The 18,576-nt window shown below is 42.1% G+C and overlaps 1 protein-coding gene across 3 annotated transcripts in view; it reads left to right on the forward strand.

Moving 5' to 3' along the window:
- The window catches only part of PPP2R2C (protein phosphatase 2 regulatory subunit Bgamma), a 325,395-nt gene that overhangs the window by 160,684 nt on the left and 146,135 nt on the right, over positions 1 to 18,576 (forward strand). For 2 of the 3 annotated variants that reach the window (XM_025195330.1, XM_025195335.1), the window contains one exon: positions 6,131 to 6,283. The exons of the other annotated variant lie outside the window; for it this stretch is intronic. In XM_025195330.1, coding sequence (XP_025051115.1) covers positions 6,131 to 6,283 — 153 coding nt within the window. The remainder of the gene's footprint in view (positions 1 to 6,130; positions 6,284 to 18,576) is intronic. 3 annotated transcript variants of the gene reach the window in all.

An 18,576-nucleotide genomic window follows, 5' to 3' on the forward strand; every position in this document is an offset into this window, starting at 1 on the left:
GGAAAGAGTTGGCAGCATGTTTCAGTGGAAGTTCTGCTTTCATAGGCACCAAAGGACTGAGTCATACACACACACACATATGCATATGTGTGTATGTATATATCTATATGTATATGTATGTGTGTATATGTATATATGTATGTGTGTGCACACATGCACACACATATGTACGTTGGTATTGGTATATGCTAAATTCTTTATATATTCTAGTTTGTTATATACAAATAGTATAACTATGTTTAAGCTACATGTTGTAATACTTGTGGATGCAGCAGCGGTGTGTGTATTAATTTGCCAGGGTTAAATACCTATATTGAGGCTTTTCTTTATATTTCATTTATGCCCTGAATATCAACTTGGGGTTTGAAGCCAATGGGAACTTTCAAAGTAACAGAGGAGGATTAATTAGGTAATGTTTGCAAAATTCTCTGGAGACTGAAAATGCTACTAAATGCTAAATGTTCTCACTAGGCCTTGATTTTTGCACAATCCCTAGTGACACAAACTGTTGTTGCTGTGTGGAAAGATTAGATCTTTTTATAAAACATATCTCTACTGTGCATTTCTTCATCTAATAGGATAGCAAGCATTCATGTTTGAGTTCCCCAGTATAGCCTTTCCAGCTTGAGGGCCAAATGTATTATTTTTAAAAGGTCAAGGAGGGACAGTGAATACTTTCAAGCAGGGACTCAGGCAACACAGATGTAGGAGGCAGTCACCTGCACATCTCCGGTGCAGGGATTCCTTAATTTTGTAGGATTCTGTAGCAAGTGTCCAACTAGCATAGCAGCTTCTGCTTCTCCCTCCCTATAGCCTCTTGCTCAAGGGTTTGTGTTTGGGGATGGTGAGGACACTGGACAATGCATGGAGCATGTTTTGTTCTGGATTCCATGTAGATGATATACATTCTTGCTAAGGTAGGTAGTTGGCACACGTTACAGTGGCAACAAGATTCTTTTATCCTGATCTGAGGAAGAGAATCAGAAAGGTATGACTGATTATTAGTTCTCAGCTTGATCTCTATTTTTCCAGGCCTGCACGGTGTTGGATGCCTATAAAGGCTGATGTAGGTTTTGATATAGGATCCAGGGGCAGTACAGAGTGGGGGTAGAGGTGTGATGTTCCATCTATGTCTGTGCTGCACATGCACACTGAGCTCTTTGAGCAAACTGGCTTGTCAATGTGGCTCCTGCCAGAGTCACTGCTTTGGTGCACCTCTGGAACCCAGGGGGTGAATGCTGCCACTGCTCTGCTCCCCAGCCTTTTGCCCACTGCCAAATTTGGCAGCAGGGGAAAAACAGGGTAAGTGGCAGAGGTGCGCTGACAAGCTGATGAGCTTAGAGAGCTCACTATGCCTATTCTGCAAAGTCAAAGGGGTTGCAGCCTCATCCCCAAATCAGATACAGTCACCCTCAAAGGTCACAAGAGTGTCCAGGCCAAAGGATACAAACTATTGCTCTCTCTTCTTGACTTGATGTAGAAATGCGCCTGGGGTATGGAATTAGTATAAGGTTCACAGTAGGTTTCAAAAGGAATGCATCAAATGTTTAAAAATCAGAAAATGTGGCTAAAGGAAGTAATTTGTACTGTAGTTATTCAACCCTCTAAAATTTGGAAAATATCCAACTCATCTGTGGATTACTTCGGTTCTATACCAACTCCACTTGTGACTCATACTTCACTGCTCCTCTGTTTTTCTTCTTGGCAGTAAAGGTAACTTACAGCATTCTGAATTCATCTCTAGCGTAGAAGGCAAAAGCTAATAGCCAACACAGCCAAGTGTGAAACAATTCTTCACTAAAAATTCCATCTCTGTGTTTTTACCCCCACTGCTATGATTGCATTCAAACAGCTGTAGGCTTCAGTAATACTGCAGTATTTTGCATTCAGTTTGTAATTAAAAGATTCTCATAGCCAGGGAACTGAACAATGAGTTTTTTCTCCTAAATAAAAAGTGGTTCAACTGTTAGTGAAATGCTATTAATAGCAACAATTGTGTAGATGCCAAGTGGGGAGATTCAGTAAGTGTGAAATAATAAAAAAACCCATTAGTCTGTTACAGAAAGAACAAATGTAAAATAATAAATCATTAAACAAACAAGTTTCATTGCTTCCCTCTTTTCTTTGCCTCATTCATTTTCCATAATAGGTATAGCAATACTTTTGTAAATAGAGGAAGATGAATTTTCCCTGGTTTAATTTTTTTTCTGTAATAAACCATCAGTAGTTCATAGATATGAGGATACCAGACATTTAATTTAATTTTAATAATTAATTCTCATAAAATTTATACTTTACCCTCCCAGGACTTTACTACTATGAACAATCATATGTTGCCATGAATTCATATAAACTTCATGTATTCGATTATTGTACCATAATGAGATACATTAAGGAGGTTTCGAAAGGGACCACATTTATGCATGTACAGATATAAAACAAATACATAAGGGCTGCTTGCAGACATTAACAAAAAAACTGGTGCTTTACTTTAAACTCAGTGGGCTCTTGTGCTAAGCCCTACACCTGCCCAGAAGAGGCAGTACTTTAGTTGGCCCCAGCTCGCCCGACATCTGTATAGGTCAGGCACTTTAGTGGGGCTTTTTTTGTTATTTTATCTAATAGCTAATTGAATCAGCTTTAGCTAAAAGTGCCAAACAGCACCCCTGAAGTGCGCAATCTACACAGATGCTGCAGGGCCGGGTCGAAGTAACATGCTGCTTTTTCCACTAAAGTGCATTTTGTTTGTTTTGGTTTTTTTTAACATCAGCAAGCAGCCAAGATGCACAAACCTCTGTTTATGCACACAGCTGTTGAATATTGCTGATAGATCACCTTCCTTTGACAGGTATCACAATAGCATGGAGTGAATTAAACCGGTTCTACTAACTGTAATATGGGTAAAAGAAATTGGCTTCCTATGCAGCATTACATATCTTACATTCTTTGAGTTAGGGGAGAAGAAATAAATACTCGGTATTGCAGAAAAGTATAGTTATATCCTTGATATTGCGATAAAGTGGATATCTTGGGTCTCATGTTCTAGTCTCTAGGGCTAAGGAGAGACAGTCAAAAAGCCCCAAGATGACTCGCTTCAATCTTTGCAGGTTTCTCTAAACTGTGTAGATTGAACCGATAATAAAATGCACTGATGTTCACTTTTGAAACTGGAAAGGCAGCCAGACCCCTGCAGCGGCCCATATCAGGAGCTAGGGGCACTAGAGCATGCCTCCCAGCCTGCTGGCCAAAGCCAAAGACATCCAGATTCAGCCCAGGGCTCCTCCTTGATTGGCTGCTCAGCTTATGCCCCTCAACCCCTTGCTATCCCCAACTAGGGAGAAACAGTCCCTCCAGCCTGGGGCTGGTTGGATCCCCCCAGCCTCAGTGGGGGTTCCCCACCCCTGGCACGTTCCCCGAGCCCTGCCCCTGGTGCACAGGGGATTCTCCCCTCCCAGCCCCCAGTCTGGTCCGGCAGGTTTTGGCCCCACGCTGGGCTGACAAGCACAGGCAGAGGCTAGAGAGCTGGAGGCTTTACTGCCTCTGCTCTGTGACATCTGTGGGCAAGGCAAAAAGTCCAGGGGAGGGAGCTTTCCCATCCCCATGCCTTGCAGACCTTGGTTGGGGGCCTGGTGCTGGGCTGGGGGAGTTGTGTTCCTTGGCCCCGCAGCCACTCAGACCCAAGGGCAGCTGGCGAGGGTTGGGGCTAAGGTGATTCCAGCCTGGTTAAGGGTCTGTGGGGGACGATAAGCCCCACAGAGGGTGCTTTCCCTCCCCTTGTGCTGTGCAGACCCACGTTAGAGGAGCCTGGGGTCCATTCCCCTGCCCCTCATCCCACCAGGCTGACAGGCGCAGGCAGAGGCTATGACGCAGAGGCTTTACTGCCTCAGCTCTGAGAAAGCGGGAGAGTGGGGCCAGCCCTGCTTTGCTGGAGCAGACAGCACAGCCCAGGGCTACAAAGCATCCTGGCATGACTGTGAGTTAACTTGAATCAGGAGGGGATCTGGGACAGAAGGTCCATTACCCAGTTTGACCTAAATCAGTTTAGTCTCTTACGACATTCATCCAGGTTGATCTTAAACCAGTTTCAGTGATTTTGAAAGTAGTGTATGTGTGCTGAGCTTTTGTTCTATTACAGGTTTAAATTGGTTTCTGATCACTTAGACTGGTTTATGTCAACTTCTGTGCCTAGCCCCAGAGAACAAATTATGCTAAAATCACTCTATTTTCATTTTCTGTATAGTGCCCATATTTGGCACAGGGAATTTTTCTCCTTTATGGATTAAGGTATACAATTTGGTTTCTAGATACTGTGCTTTCCCAGCTGGCTATCAACCATTTTATACAAATACCATGTCAGTATCACCTTGTAAATGGACTAATGTATTCATCATATAGAACTAGGGTAGTCATTAATATTCTTACAATCACCTACAGGCCAGATCTTGGTCAAATGGCCACTGCATTCTAGTTGTTCGTTTGGTAAGTATACTTAAATAGATTAAAAAAAAATTAAATAACGTTTATTTAATTTTAAATACATCTTATCATTTTAAAAATGTTTGCATGGATACTGAAAATCAGCGCTGAAAAGTCAGTGTTACCATATGGAACTTTTTATAGACCTCATCAAATAGTGGATATGTTCATTGTGTTAGAAGTAAGCACTGATATGAAATAATCTTTTGGACTGTTACAATGAGGCCAGGAGGCCTCAGCATCACAAGACAGGTGTACAGCAACTTTTTACTCCAGGAGAGTCAACTGAGTCTTCTGCACTGCTATGCCTGGTATATAACATGGCATATGCCCACGTTGGAAGAGCTGGCTGAACCACGGGTGAAGCAGAAGCTGAATAGGAAGTCTGAAGCCACTGCAGATGTTGAGATCATCTGGTACCTTCTAGGTATGAGCTTCTTTTTACCCACAAAATGGCATAGCCTTGAACTTTTTTGGATACATGTATAAATACAGATTTTTTATTTTACTGTACTCCGTTGTTTAACATTAAATTAAATTTGAAAAAAAAACAAAGCGTATGGGCCACCTCACTTTGTCACTGTGAAAATTACTCTCCACTCCTCAGCCCCCTCCAAAGCACTATGGTATGGAGCAATTTGGCTAAATTCTGATGATCTAGAAAATCAAGAGAGAAGGACTTTCCCCCGAGTTCCCAAATTTATGAAGAGATATTAGTTGTTACTCATTGAAGTGGGCACATGATTGCCAGTATACTTCTCCATAAGCAGCTTCAATTTGACTTAAAGTACCTAGCCTCCGTTTTGAACACTGGGTCATGCTGCATTTAATCCAAGCCATTGTGCTTGCATCTTGCATTGTGTTTTTGCCCTGTTCTTATTCATTCATCTAAGAGGCATTTATGTCAATGTATTATAAAAACTGTATTTTGGTTTCCAATTTCCTTTCTTCTGTCTCATGAGATTGAAAGACTCAGACCCTGAGAAGCAGAGTCATGCTGTTTCCACCTCTCTTAAGGATCAGTCATGAGCATTTAGGAGTAACATGTGATGGTTGGGACTGTTCTCTGCCTCTTGTTCAAAAATGGCTCTTGATACTCCACTGTGTCCAGAGGCAGTAAGACATGGGTATGCCCTGACTCAGTATATTTTTCCTCTTCATTCAATATTTTTGTACTGTTTTGAAAAGGAGGAGGTGGAAAGGAGGAGGTGGAAATAGCATTGTCTATAAGAAGCAAACAGAGCTCGGAAGAGGCCAGTGGTAAAAGATAGGTACCCAAGGACAATTTGGGAAAAGGAGGTGAGAGTTCTGTGTCCTTCCTGTCTTTTTCCCTTTATCCCTAGGTACTGGGGAGAGGGGAATGTGTTCTTTACCCTTTTCTATGCACCGTAGATCTCTATGGTCTGTAGACCATATCTGTAGATGGAGTGGAGTGCTACCATGCTCTGCCTAGATCTTGCTTTCTCAGAGCTGTCCCTAGATATTCTGTAGCCCAAGACAAGGATCTCTGCCATCAGATATGGAACTATAAGACTTTCAGGATCATATACAGTAGCGTTGGGGGGAAACGAGAGGAAAAATAAATCTCAGGTGTTGAACAGAAGGAATTCAACAGCTTTTGTTTGTTTGTTGTGTTTGTTTGTTTGTTTGAAAGATACTGCTTGTGCTGGATGCCAAGTGTGTGGATTCAGCTTCCTTCTGGAACCTGGACAGGTTACCCCTGGGAAACCTTGCACTGTGCCTGGCCCTGCAGAGAACATGGAAGGAGAGAGCATCTATGAGATTGATTCTGAAGATGGGGTTGGAGGTAAGGGTTCCTGTCACTTTTACTATTTATTTACTTTTACCCCAATTGGCTGATTACAGGAGTCTGTACAGGCAGCTGGATTCCAGGTACCACCAAAAGCTTTTAAATTTGTCCTCAGTTGTTGATTGTACTGTGTCACTTTTTAATACATGCAATAAATAAAGGTAATTTTTGCTACATCACTGGGTTCTGTCTTAAATTAGATTTTGAGTTCTTCAGGAGAGCTTTGTTAAGTGCTAGTCAATGATGGGAAGCTTTATGCAGTGCAGTAATACAAATAATATGTTACTTTATTGTGATCTAGACACACATTTGATAGCATTATTCTGGAGAGTGTGGGATCTGGTCCTACTCATACAGAGCTTTGTGTTTTGTCATATTTCCAGCAAACTGACAGAATCCTTAACATAGAGGCCTGTAATGATTTCTAGGAATAGGAAGAGACTTATTCCAACAGGATTGTTTCAAAATAGTTTTCATTTCAAGAGACTGTTAAAGACATGCACTTGCCTAAAGATGGTGCCATATCCTGTCTGCTCAAACCATGGAGTAAAAGAGTTTTTAAAAGCCACTTTGCTGTTCATCTCCTAATATACACTAAAAAAGTCCTTGCTTGCAATTCTTCACCTATCAGATGATATGGGGAATAGCTAAATGGTCTTGTAATTTAAAATCTAAAGGAGCTCAGATGTCTTCTTTGCTTTTTTTGCATTTCTTGAATGTGGCTTTGGGTAAATCAGTTGAGTTCTTTGACTTTTCCCATTAGTACTTCTGTATCCAGATTATAGGAGTTCAGTGCTTTTAGATCAAACAGGGGGTTCTAAAGAGGGAATATTAAATTCTTTTGCAGAACATTTTACAGTTTTATTAACTCTTTTTTGTATCTCAACTTACTCAAATTTGGCTTAACCATATAGAATTAATCATCAGTTTTCATAAGATGATGCTATTCCTTACTAAAGAATGTGAACACACCTGAGGGAGGAGTGTATTGCACATTGATACTAATGGGTGTGACGTATGTTATGTGTGTTTCTGATTAGAAGCACAAGTTCTAGATTGCAGTGATAATGATTTAGTGATCTGAGGCAAATAGACATGTTGGACTTCAGAGCTGCATCTGTGGATCAAACCAAAGTAAACTAACTGTGTGATTAAAGTGGAATCAAAATGAGCGATGTGTTTCATTGATATTCAGTACAAGACCTTTTGGTATAAACATATTTCTTAAGGGCTAATTTATTTTAATATAAAATGGGTCTAAGCCTAAGAGAGTTTACTGATGCTAATTGGAGTTTCAAGTGCTTTGCAGCCATTTGAGGCCAGTTCCAAAATGTTCACAAAATGACCCTCTTACTCAATATTTCACTCACCCACATGTATGTGTGGGAGTTCCAGAAAATATTTTCAAACTTGTGAGCTTAAAATAGGGCTTTTAAATTTACCTTTAGGGATCTCTTGTTATCTCCTCTGGAAGGATCAGTACCTGGGGGAGCCTCTTCATGGATTTGAATTCTTAATTTTAGGCTTCAAAATGCCCAAAAGCTTGTCTAACATTTTTCCCAACTATATGGTGGGTCGAGTAGAAGATATTGCCAAACAAATATTGCTTCCCACATGTTCCCTGGACCATCATTCACCACCGCAAAACAGTACTTTAATTTTAATGCAGTTCAAAAAACTGCATTGCACATACTCTGCTCAGCATCTTTACTCTGAAACACCATTTTCTCATTCAGTAGATTTTCCACTGGCCCTCAGAGAGAAGTTGGAGCAGGGTTTCCAACCCTGCTACAGTACTTGTGTTCTCCTTGGTTCAGGGAATGCCCTCTAATACCTTTGGGGTACAGACTACCCCTCAAAGGACTAGGGAGGAGATTAAACCATTTTGAACTCTGCATTGGATATTAGAATTGGCCCACAGAAACAGAGCATGTTCTAAACCCTCCAAAGGGGAATTAAACAGCATTGTTCCCCAAAAGCTCAGGGAGGCATCGTACCTTCCTGAGACCCAGTGACTTGATGTCCTCTGAGGGTGCGTGCTTTTCACTGTGTTCATCATGGACCTGTACCAGGCAGGCATTGTTGGCTTTAATTATTGATATGTGAGTGAGTGTCCCCACTTCTGGTGTCTCAGCCATCTCGACCTGTTTCTATGAGAAAAGTAATCAGATGGTTTGGGGAAAAAAGATTTGTTAATTTTCAGGAATATTTTCAACTGTTCCCTGAGAAACTTGTAATCCATTCTAACATATGCTGATAACTTTCATGTGGCTACCAATCTAGCCACATGAATCATCTCTCTTATCGTTCAATCAGTTCCATTATTAGAGTCTTTTAATGTGTGATTTTATTTGTTTTAAGTCTGCCTGGTGAACATAAAAAGGCAAAATCGATGCTGTGGATAAATGTTTCCTTGCGGGTGGCATACTGTAATTTAATAAGTATCTGAGGATTTGGTTTTGCATCTCAAAATCAAGCACCATGGGAAGAAGAGTAGACCCTCTCAATCCCTGGTGTAACTCCACTAGCTTTTGTGCTGTTACACCAGGTCCAGGTTTGGCCCAGTATTTTCACTTGTGGCTTTAATTCAAGGAAAAAATCCCCACTGTACATTAGCTAGGTAGCAAGTCAGTTGCTATGGTACTCAGCATTTTTAACCAATCAGCTTTCTTTTGTGGTGATTCAGGCCAGAGTAACAAATCAGTCACACTGCACTAGAGCTGAAATCAAAACGGCAGCTATTGTTGGTTTTAAAGCCAACAGAGACTATGAGAACAGAAATATTTTGGTGTAAGAGTATAGGTACAGTGTTGCATGTATACAGTATATTCTGGAATATTTGAACTGAATTTATCCTATGAATGATATATATATTTAAAAATAATAATCAATTTGGAGCTAATGGATTACATTCTCTCTTGTATATCCTTCCATGGGCTTCAATAAAATCAACATAAAAACTGATCAAGAGATTTTCTTGTATAGCCATCTGGAGGATTATTTTCTTTTTGAGTTACTATATAGCACTATATTACTGTCACAGTAATGCTTGCTAATAGAAGGTTCCCAGACTGTGCTGCTTCTCTGCTTCTTTCTTATATTATCTGGCAAATCAGAAGATGCTGCTGAACTGCTGCAGTAATGTATTTTTAAAGTTCTGGCTGTAGAGTAACTCAGTTTTTTTTAATTTGATTTGAGAAATGTAGTATACTAAAGACAAAAACAGATATCAAGGACTATGATATCAAAAGTCAAATGAAGTACCCCTATCATTAATATATGCAAAAGTGTATTTGATCGTGGAAACAAACAGCTGACAAGCAGGTTCCTTTAAGGGAATAGGTAACCCAGCAATGTTGCATATCTTAACAGCATTTGATACCTTCTACCACAGAGTCCTCATGTCCCAGCTCTTTGAAATCCTGTGCTGAGAAGCCTTCACTCATTGCCCTCAGGCTGCACCCACAGACTTGTGATGTGGATATGCTTCTCTACTTCTGAAGCCCCTGCCTGTGGAATCCCACAGCTCTGTCCCTTCATATTGTGACATCTGAATGAAGTCACTATGAAATCACTAGTGAACAATCACAGACTGAAATTATAGCAGCGTAGAAATGAAGTTCAGGTTCCATTAGAAGGAAACAACACTATCTCCCACCTAGTTAAAGCTTTGGTTGAGCAGGGCAACAGGATGAAATGCACTTGCCTAAAATAGTGCTGGTGAAGAGCCGGAAGCATCTTCCTTTGCATTGTTAAGAAAGTCAAGTCCATAGCTTCAGCAGATGCCTGGATGCCTCGCTGCTTCTGGATACCCAAATAGACAGACTCAAGGTCGGCAGTTTTCTTTCTGCAGCTGGCAGAGGGGACTGTACATTCTCCCATGAGATTTAGACTTAGCATCATGACCTCCATATTTGATTCATGTAATTCCCTGTGCCTATTTAAAGGGATATACTTAGGTCTATACTCAGTTGACCATCTGCTCAACCACACAGGCGGCCTATGTCAGTTGTCCAAGTCTAGCTGAAGCTCTCTAGATCTTTATCCTTAAAGCCTTTCATGCGACTGGCCCATGTTGCTTGGGGAGCTGCCCAACACCCATGCAGTCATGATCTCCTGCGCAGTGTATATTCCACTAGAACAGTAGAACTGCAAGCTTTAAGAACAAAGCTTGTTTGTGCAGGACACCAGACTTTCTTGGTTTCTGCCCCAGGGCTCTTCAGTGCACTCTCAGAAGAAATCAGGAGCACAAACCACAGCACATTTCAAATAACATATCCACAAAGGATAAAATAGAACAGAGTCCAGTCCCTGCAGAGTGTAGGAAGAGGAACAGACTATGTTAGATATTTATAGACTGTCTCTGTGTCCAGTGGTCAGTAAAATGTAAACCTAAATTATCTGAACCAAGCAGCAGGATTGAACTGCTCCTCATAGTGTCTCCCACTAATCTGGCTTGTTTAGTTAAATTAATTTCAGGTCAGTTGCAATTTATACTGGTTGTGGGTCCATGCCTTAAGAGAGAAGCATGTATGTGTTTGATTGACATCTTCCTACTTTTTGTAAAATTATGCCCATGCACTGTTTTGGCCACAGAAGACATGAACTGTTTTTGAATACTAGTATCAAAGGCAATGGAAAGATGTTTGTGTGAAATACTCCAAATTTCCCTTCAGTTTGGGGTGCTCCAAATTCAAAGGGCTTCAGGCCATGGACAGATGTGCAAGCCCCTGCTTGAGTGCTTTAAAATGGCTGTGACAGCACGCTGCAGCATTTTTTCTAGCCAAGGGGCATGACAGCAGGTTGCTGAGTTCTGCACCTCCATCTCTTTTTACCCCGTTCCATGGAGGGCTGGCGGGGGGGTGGGGGGGATGAGAGGGTGAGGACAGGGCAGACAGCCAATGTGCAATCTTCTGTGCACTTGGTAACATTTTGAGTCATTGTTGGAGATCTCTGTACAAAAATAAGACATAAGACTGAAAACACAAATCACGATATGATGGGTTTCTTTACAAAGGAACTGCAACATTTTTACCATGCTGTATGTTAGGCAGAGATGTCAAAGGTACCTCAATATATCAGAGAATAAATTATTCTCTAGAATTCCTAGTCCCTCCGCAGGGCCATTTCATCAAACCTCTGGAGCTTCTAGAGATACTGGGAATTTGAGAGTGGGATGAGTGGGATAGGGCTCCCAGCTTTGGAGCCATATTGACTCTGTGAATGTTCAGTGGCAGAGGGCAAAGAGTGACAAGTGTGTTAACCTCCATGCCACTGTTCATCCCACCACCACCTCTAGGCCTGGATACGGCCCACAAGCCTCCTTGCAGTCTGAATCAGGCTGGTGAGGAGCCCCACTGCTCAGAACAGACCTGGGAATACAAGTGAGTTTGACACCCTTGTGTTATGGAGTTAGTGATCATGTAATTTATTGGCAGTTTATTGCTTCACATTTGGAGGTAATCTGTGAATCCATTAGTGTCTTAATTTCTGTGTATCCATACTCTATGCTATTCTCTGAGATATAATGTGGAATAATGACAAGTGCTGCCATAAGACTGAATATGAGATGCTTAAGTTAATCCTCAACTTCATCTGGATCCAAATTTGGAGAGACACCTGAGGAAGAGAGGAATGGCTTGTTTTTACTGGGAATATTGTTTCTATCAGTTGCACTCAGATTTATTCAGGGCACTGATGAAAATGATATTGATTTGCAAGCGTTGAATAGATTGGAAATGTAATGAAACACGTCCTGATGGTGATTATGAAATTTAGAAAGTTCAGTTTTGTCAATAAACTTTTTACTAATATTCTCTTAAGGGAAACTTTCCTTAATAAAAACCTGAGTATTTTAGCATACTTGTTATTGTTGAACTGATTGGCATTCTTCATGACATTTGACATACTCCCCGGAGGAGTTTTTTTTAATGTACACCTCTTATTTATTTTGTGTCCCTCTGACTTTAGTGAGGCCAAGATTTCTCCCAAGGACTTTGCTTCATGGAGCATTTGGGTGTCTAAATATATATGATCAAATATAAAAACCTTTACAGATAGGAAACCTTTAAAGGAAATCTTTACAGAAGTATTTTGGTGTTGTCACAGAAATGTGAGTTGCTGAAGATCTTTATCTTACTACATTTTAAACAAGTGATTGGCGTAGTCTAATAGTAGTTCAGACAACTTGAACCCATTGTCTGTGTTCTCTACTCAAGTGCCATAGCCACCGAGAGTCTCATTTCAAAAGTGTTCTGCACCCATAAATCCCTATGAAACCAGGTCATGAATTGGTAAGTGCTTTCTGCAAAACCTTTGCCTTTTATCTCTTCTGCTGAAAGCTCTATGTATCCCATGTATTTATTTTAATAAAAATACTGATTCCACTAATTTTATTACACTCCCATAAGTTTTCATTTGACTGGTAGCCTTCATTTCTAATTGCCTTTGTTTACTGGCCACACTTTTATAAAGTAAACCACAGAGGAAAGTTATTATGTTTTAACAGAGCTGTTATTTTTTTCCTGTCTAGTATAATAAGTTAGAAAATATATTTTTTAGATTTGTTATATATGGAATCAGGATATTCTGATGTTTCATTCACAGCAGTGAACTCTCATAGGCAAACAATTCCACCCCTTCTGTGGATCATTTACTGAATTGTGTTTGTACATTTAATCTGTTTTCACTAAATATTAGAGCAGGTCCTGGGCTGTCCTGCATTATTTTAGCTCCTTTGAAAGCATAGCACTACTCAGAGACTGGAAGCATAAGTTCCAATGGAACTATGGCAGTTTAGATCAGCTAGCATATTTTTTCTGCCCCATTCTCTGTGAAAAAATATGTTAAGTTGGATCCAGACTCCCCATTTATCCAAGGTGCTACTTCTAATAGAACAAATATAAGTAGAAAGAAAACCCTCTTTCATCAGTAAGCTGTGAGAAGAAACGCACCTGATTGAATGGATTGTTAATATGAATGGATTGCTACTGTTATGTATCTGGACTCAAGTCACATAATGACAAATGTCTTCCTAAAATGAAGCACTTTGATCTGGTACTTTATCTTGTTGAATTTAAAAAAACTGCAGATTTAAATGTACACAAGTATAAACAAGCACTGAAACCATCCTGCTCTGTGCATAGTAATATTTTTCATATTCAATACATGTACTTATTTAGTTTCCAATTTACCTACCAGTTAAGAACAATCCCTAGTGAAGAAGAATGAAAGATGCATTTCTGCAAGGTTCCACAAGGTTATTTTCTCTCATAGTCCCTGTAAAAAGTATGTAAGAACAGTTGGGCAACGGTTTGGGTCTGGCGTACCTTCTCTATGCATGTGACACTCAAATTAAAAAAAACTGGGTTCATTAAGTATGCTCATTTGCATTCTGAAAGCTTCTCTGCTAATCTAGTTTACTTCTCAGGAGTTTAACATTTTACTTCCTTGACTGTGAGAGAAAGTAAAAGGAAAAAATAGAACTAATATTAATGCTTTGATTTTTGGCAGTAGATTCCCTGTGCTATTTAAAAGAAAAGAGTTTATTTCAATATTGTTGATTGCTTGTTGTGAGGACTCTGTTTTGCCTGAAGCCTAAGGAATTGTTGAAATCTTACTCTTCCATAGAGTATCTCTCAGAGGAACCGTTCTTCAAGCAGAATAACCTAGTTAATTTGGGCATTCTTCCTTCACCAACAGGGGGTTTCAGACTGAATTTTCAAGATATTGCATGAATTAAGAAGAGTCCCTGGCATTCACTTGTCCAGTGACTTGTCCAAAGGGTCCAGAAGAACATATACTCTGGCTGCTCTCACATGATAGCCCCAAAGGATTTAATACATGGCTTAGATTAAGGTGACTCATAGCAGGACTGAACAGTATATGGCAGAGGTTGGCAACCTATGGCTCACAGGCTGGATCTGGGCCACAGTGGTTTTTTGATCTGGCCTGAGAACATGGGGCATTTGGCGGCAGGGGGTTTCGGCAGAAGATACTGCATGCTTTCCCCATGCTGGTGTGGTGAAAAGTAGCAGCAGTGGCTACATTCTAGTCCCTGCAATGCCCCCCTGCCTCTGCCCTCAACTGGGTCAGTCCAGCCCAGAGCCTTAAAAGGTTGCCAACCTATGATCTACGGTAGCTTGATGGGATAAGATAAGCTAAGATATCTATATTGTCAGTAGATGGATGGATGAGGAGACTTAGAATCATAGAAAATTAGAGTTGGAAGTGACTTCAGGAAGTCATCTAGTCCAACCCTCTGTGCAAAGCAGGATGATGTCCAACTATATCAACCAGCTAACGCTTTGTCTAGCCAGGTCTTAAAAACCTCTAAGAATGGAGATTCTGTAACCTTTCTGGGTAGCCTGTTCCAGTGCTTTACTACCCTCCTGGTGAGAGTTTTTCTTAATACCTAACCTAAACTTCCCTTGCTGGAGCTTGAGACCATTGCTCCTTGTTCTGTCATTTGCCACCACTGAGAACAGTCTAGCTCCATCCTCTTTGTAAGCACCCTTCAGGCAGTTGAAGTCTGCTATTAAATCTCCCCTCAATCTTGTCTTCTTTAGATTAAATAAGCCCAGTTCCCTTAGTCTGTCCTCATAAGCAGGGATCCTGGTTTTCTCTGTTAAAAAATCCAAAATTCTTGGATGAAAATATCCAAATTTAATTCTCTGATTAAAACCCCCCAAATCCACATTTTTCTGTGATTAAAATGAAACACCTAAGTGGCCATGGCAGTGCACTGCTCCTGGCAGTGGCATTGGCATCACTGAACCCTCCCTACTTGGCTCCATCCCCCTGTGCCAGTTCCTGCCCACTGGGCTGTGGAGGTGGCTCCTGCCTTGTGCCAATTCATCCAGGCTATAGCCCTGTGCCCCACTGTGGGCACAGAAATCTGGGGGGGCATGTGCCCCTTCTTGCTTCCTTTACGTGTCACCTATTCCCCGCCTTCTCCCCCTCCCCCGCATATTTACCTGCAGAGAGCTGCTCTCCACCACAGTGTCAGGCCGCATTGCCATCCACGTGTGTGTGTGCCCCTGCCTCTGATCATCTTCCTCCTGCTTCCCACGTTCCCAAGCAGCCCTTTGCAAGCTGGAACTCTGCCAGCTTGCAAGGAGCAACCCACAGTTTTTTGAATCATTTGCTTTCAAAGGGAAAAATCTGTGATTTTTCTCCTTTCAAGGAGAAAATCTGCAATTTTTCACAGGATACAGAATACCTGAATCCCTGCTCATAAGTCATGTGCCACAGCCCTCTATTCATTTTTGTTGCCTTCCACTGGACTTCCTCCAATTTGTCCACATCTTCTGTAGTAGGGGGCCCAAACTGGAAACAGTAGTCCAGATGTGGCCTCCAGTGCTGATTAGAGGGAAAGAATCACTTCCCTCAATCTGCTGGCAGCACTCTTTCTCCTCAAATTGATTGTTTCCATATTAGGGGGGGAAACAAGTCATCTTAAAACTCTGCTCTTGGGTAGAGCAGGGCAATGGATCTTAACCTTTTTAGGCTCAAGGCACCCCTTAGAAAATGGCAAGTCTTAGTTTTCACTTGTTTTTTCACTACAGAAAACTAATAGAGCAATTATAATGTTGCGAAGAACTTGGAAAGATCACAACAGGTCAGAATGTTTTTAACACTATAGGTCCTATCTGAAACATCCAAGTTCATCATATGAATTGTTTTCACACCTAACAGTGCTAACATCGTGCATCATTGTGCAGCAGCCTTGAAAAGTTCATAAGGCAATCCAGGGTACTGTTAGCTCCTGGTTGAGGATCCCTGCACTGTATCAATATATGTGTTTTTTAAAGAATCTTTTCCTGCCAGTAAAATTACCCTTACGATTTAAGGAAGCTACATACAGTTTTTAAATATTTGGTGGGGGGGGAGAGTTATTTGTCTAAAGTCTTTTTTTATATTTTATAAATGGGTCCTTATGCCATCATATTTGTCATCTTTTGTTGTCACAGAATGAAAGACTTTGTACGGCCTTCACAGTGTTTTAGGCAGGAACATAGGAGGTTCACTTTTGTTGAAAGACTTCCTTCTACACCTGCTTCAAGTTTAGGTTTAAAACTCCCCCTGCAGTATATTGCAAAAGTGTTAGTATGTGAGAACTACAAGTACAAGGCCCCAAGAGCAGGAAGTGCAAGGGACCAAAGATAGGGGCTCCAGGACTACTACATCAAGAAGGCAGAGAAGAGTGGTGATGGCTGGTGACTCCCTTCTGCAGGTGCGGGGCAGAGGCACCAATTTGTTGACCAGATTTGGGGGCCTGAGAGGTGTGCTGTCTGCCTAGAGCCCAAATTTGGGATGTCACAGAGAGACTGACAAAACTTATCCATTCTTCAGACCACTACCACTTCCTGCTTGTCTATATAGGCACCAGCAATACTGCCAGGAATGACACTGAGCAGATCAGAGATGACTATGAGGCTCTTGGCAGGAGGATTAAGGAGCTTGGAGCACAAGTGGTGTTCTCATTGTTTCTTCCCATCAATAGAAGGTAAGGGTCCAAGCAGAGACCATCATATCCTGGAAGTGAACACATGGTGCTGAGACAGTGGGGTTGATGTGAAGGCTTCAGCTTCTTTGACAACAGGTGGATGTTCATGGGGGGGGAGGCCTGCTAGCAACAGGTGGGATCAATGTAAGAAAAATGGGGAACAACATCTTTGAGCATCATCTGCCCAACCTAGTAAGGAGGGCATCAAACTAGATCCCATGGGGTCTGGTGAGTAAAACCAACTCTAGGAAAGACCAGAGAGCTACAGGAGTGCAAAAGGGAAGTGAGGAGGTCAAAATGCAAAATGCATCCAATGCGTGTATTCAAATGTGAGAAGTATGGGGATTAAACAGGATGAGCTGGAAGCTTCAGCCTGTGAAAAGAACTATGATCTGATTGGCATCACTGAGACCTGGTGGCCCAGCTCTTATAGCTGGGATGTCAACATCAAGGGTTACACTCTGGTTTAGAAACATAGGGTTGGGAGAAAAGGTGGTGATATTGCCTTGCATAGAAAAAATCCACACCCTTGTTCTCTGGTTCAGGAGGAAGAATACAGCAAAGCAGAATGCATTTGGGTGAAAATGAAAGGTAAAAGATGCAGCACTGATAGAATGGTGGGGATTTATTATAGGCCACCTAATCAGGAAGACAAGGTGGGTGAGGCACTCTTCAGGTATGACAAATCTATTCAAAAGCTAGGGGATGGTACTGATGGGAGCTATAGAAGAGCAATGCAGCCATACATACCATATTTACTTGATTATGAAACAAAGTTTATTTCCTCATTAACATGGGGAAAATCAAGCCACCTCTTATGATTGCATACAATTTACCTGAAACCAGAAAATGCACATGGCTAGCCAGGAGAGGGTGTCCAAGCTCCCCTCAGCATGCATGATTCTTGGCCAGCCAGTGCAGGGTCACTCCAAGCTGTTGCCTGTGCATGCGAGTCAAGTTGCTTCAGCACCCTCTGGCTGGAAATCCCACACACAACTCAAAATGACCTGGCAGGTGCTGGCCAGCTACTGTCCCCACAGCTTGCAGGGTTCTGGCCAGCACATGCTGAGTGGGTGCTAGAGCAGCTCATCACACTTTGGCAGCCTGGGTGGGTGCCTTTTTGTATGTCAGGTTGCTCCAGCACCCACAGCTTGAGCATCAGCTCAGAGGGTTTCACCATGTGATAGCCAGAAACCCCACACACTGTAGGCATGGTGCCTGGCCAGCACTTGCAGGGTCATTTTGAGCTGTGTGCAAGGGGCCAGGTCACTGCATGCTAAGATTCCTCAGCATCTGACAGCCAGCAGCTGGGAGCAACCTGTCACCTGCCTGCCAGGCACCTAGCATGCTCTGGGGAAAGACTGGCCAGGCACGCAGCAGTGAGGGACTCTGTAAGGGTGGTCAGCATGCAAGGAGGAGGGACCCCAGCCAGCACACAGCAGGGAGGGACCCTAAAAGGGCTTGCCAGCACTTAGGGAGGAGGGACCCCCAGGGCCAGCCAGGCACCCTGCATGCTGCAGGGAGGGACCTGAAACAATGACAACATACCTGGCACTCAGTAAGGGACCCAGTGTGTGATGAGGGACCCAATGCATGGTGTGGCTCCAGGCAGCAGTAGGGAGGGATCCAGCATGCAGTGAGACTCCTAGTAGCAGCAGCAAGGGATCCAGCACATGGCAAGGCTCCCGGTTGTGGTGGCAAGGGACCCAGCATGAGGTGAGGCACCCAGCATGTGGTGACAAGGGACCTGGAAGCAGTGATAAAGGACCCAGAACACACATGT

The sequence above is a fragment of the Alligator sinensis genome, unplaced genomic scaffold (assembly GCF_000455745.1).
Source record: "Alligator sinensis unplaced genomic scaffold, ASM45574v1 scaffold421_1, whole genome shotgun sequence".
In the NCBI taxonomy this organism is placed as follows: domain Eukaryota; kingdom Metazoa; phylum Chordata; order Crocodylia; family Alligatoridae; genus Alligator; species Alligator sinensis.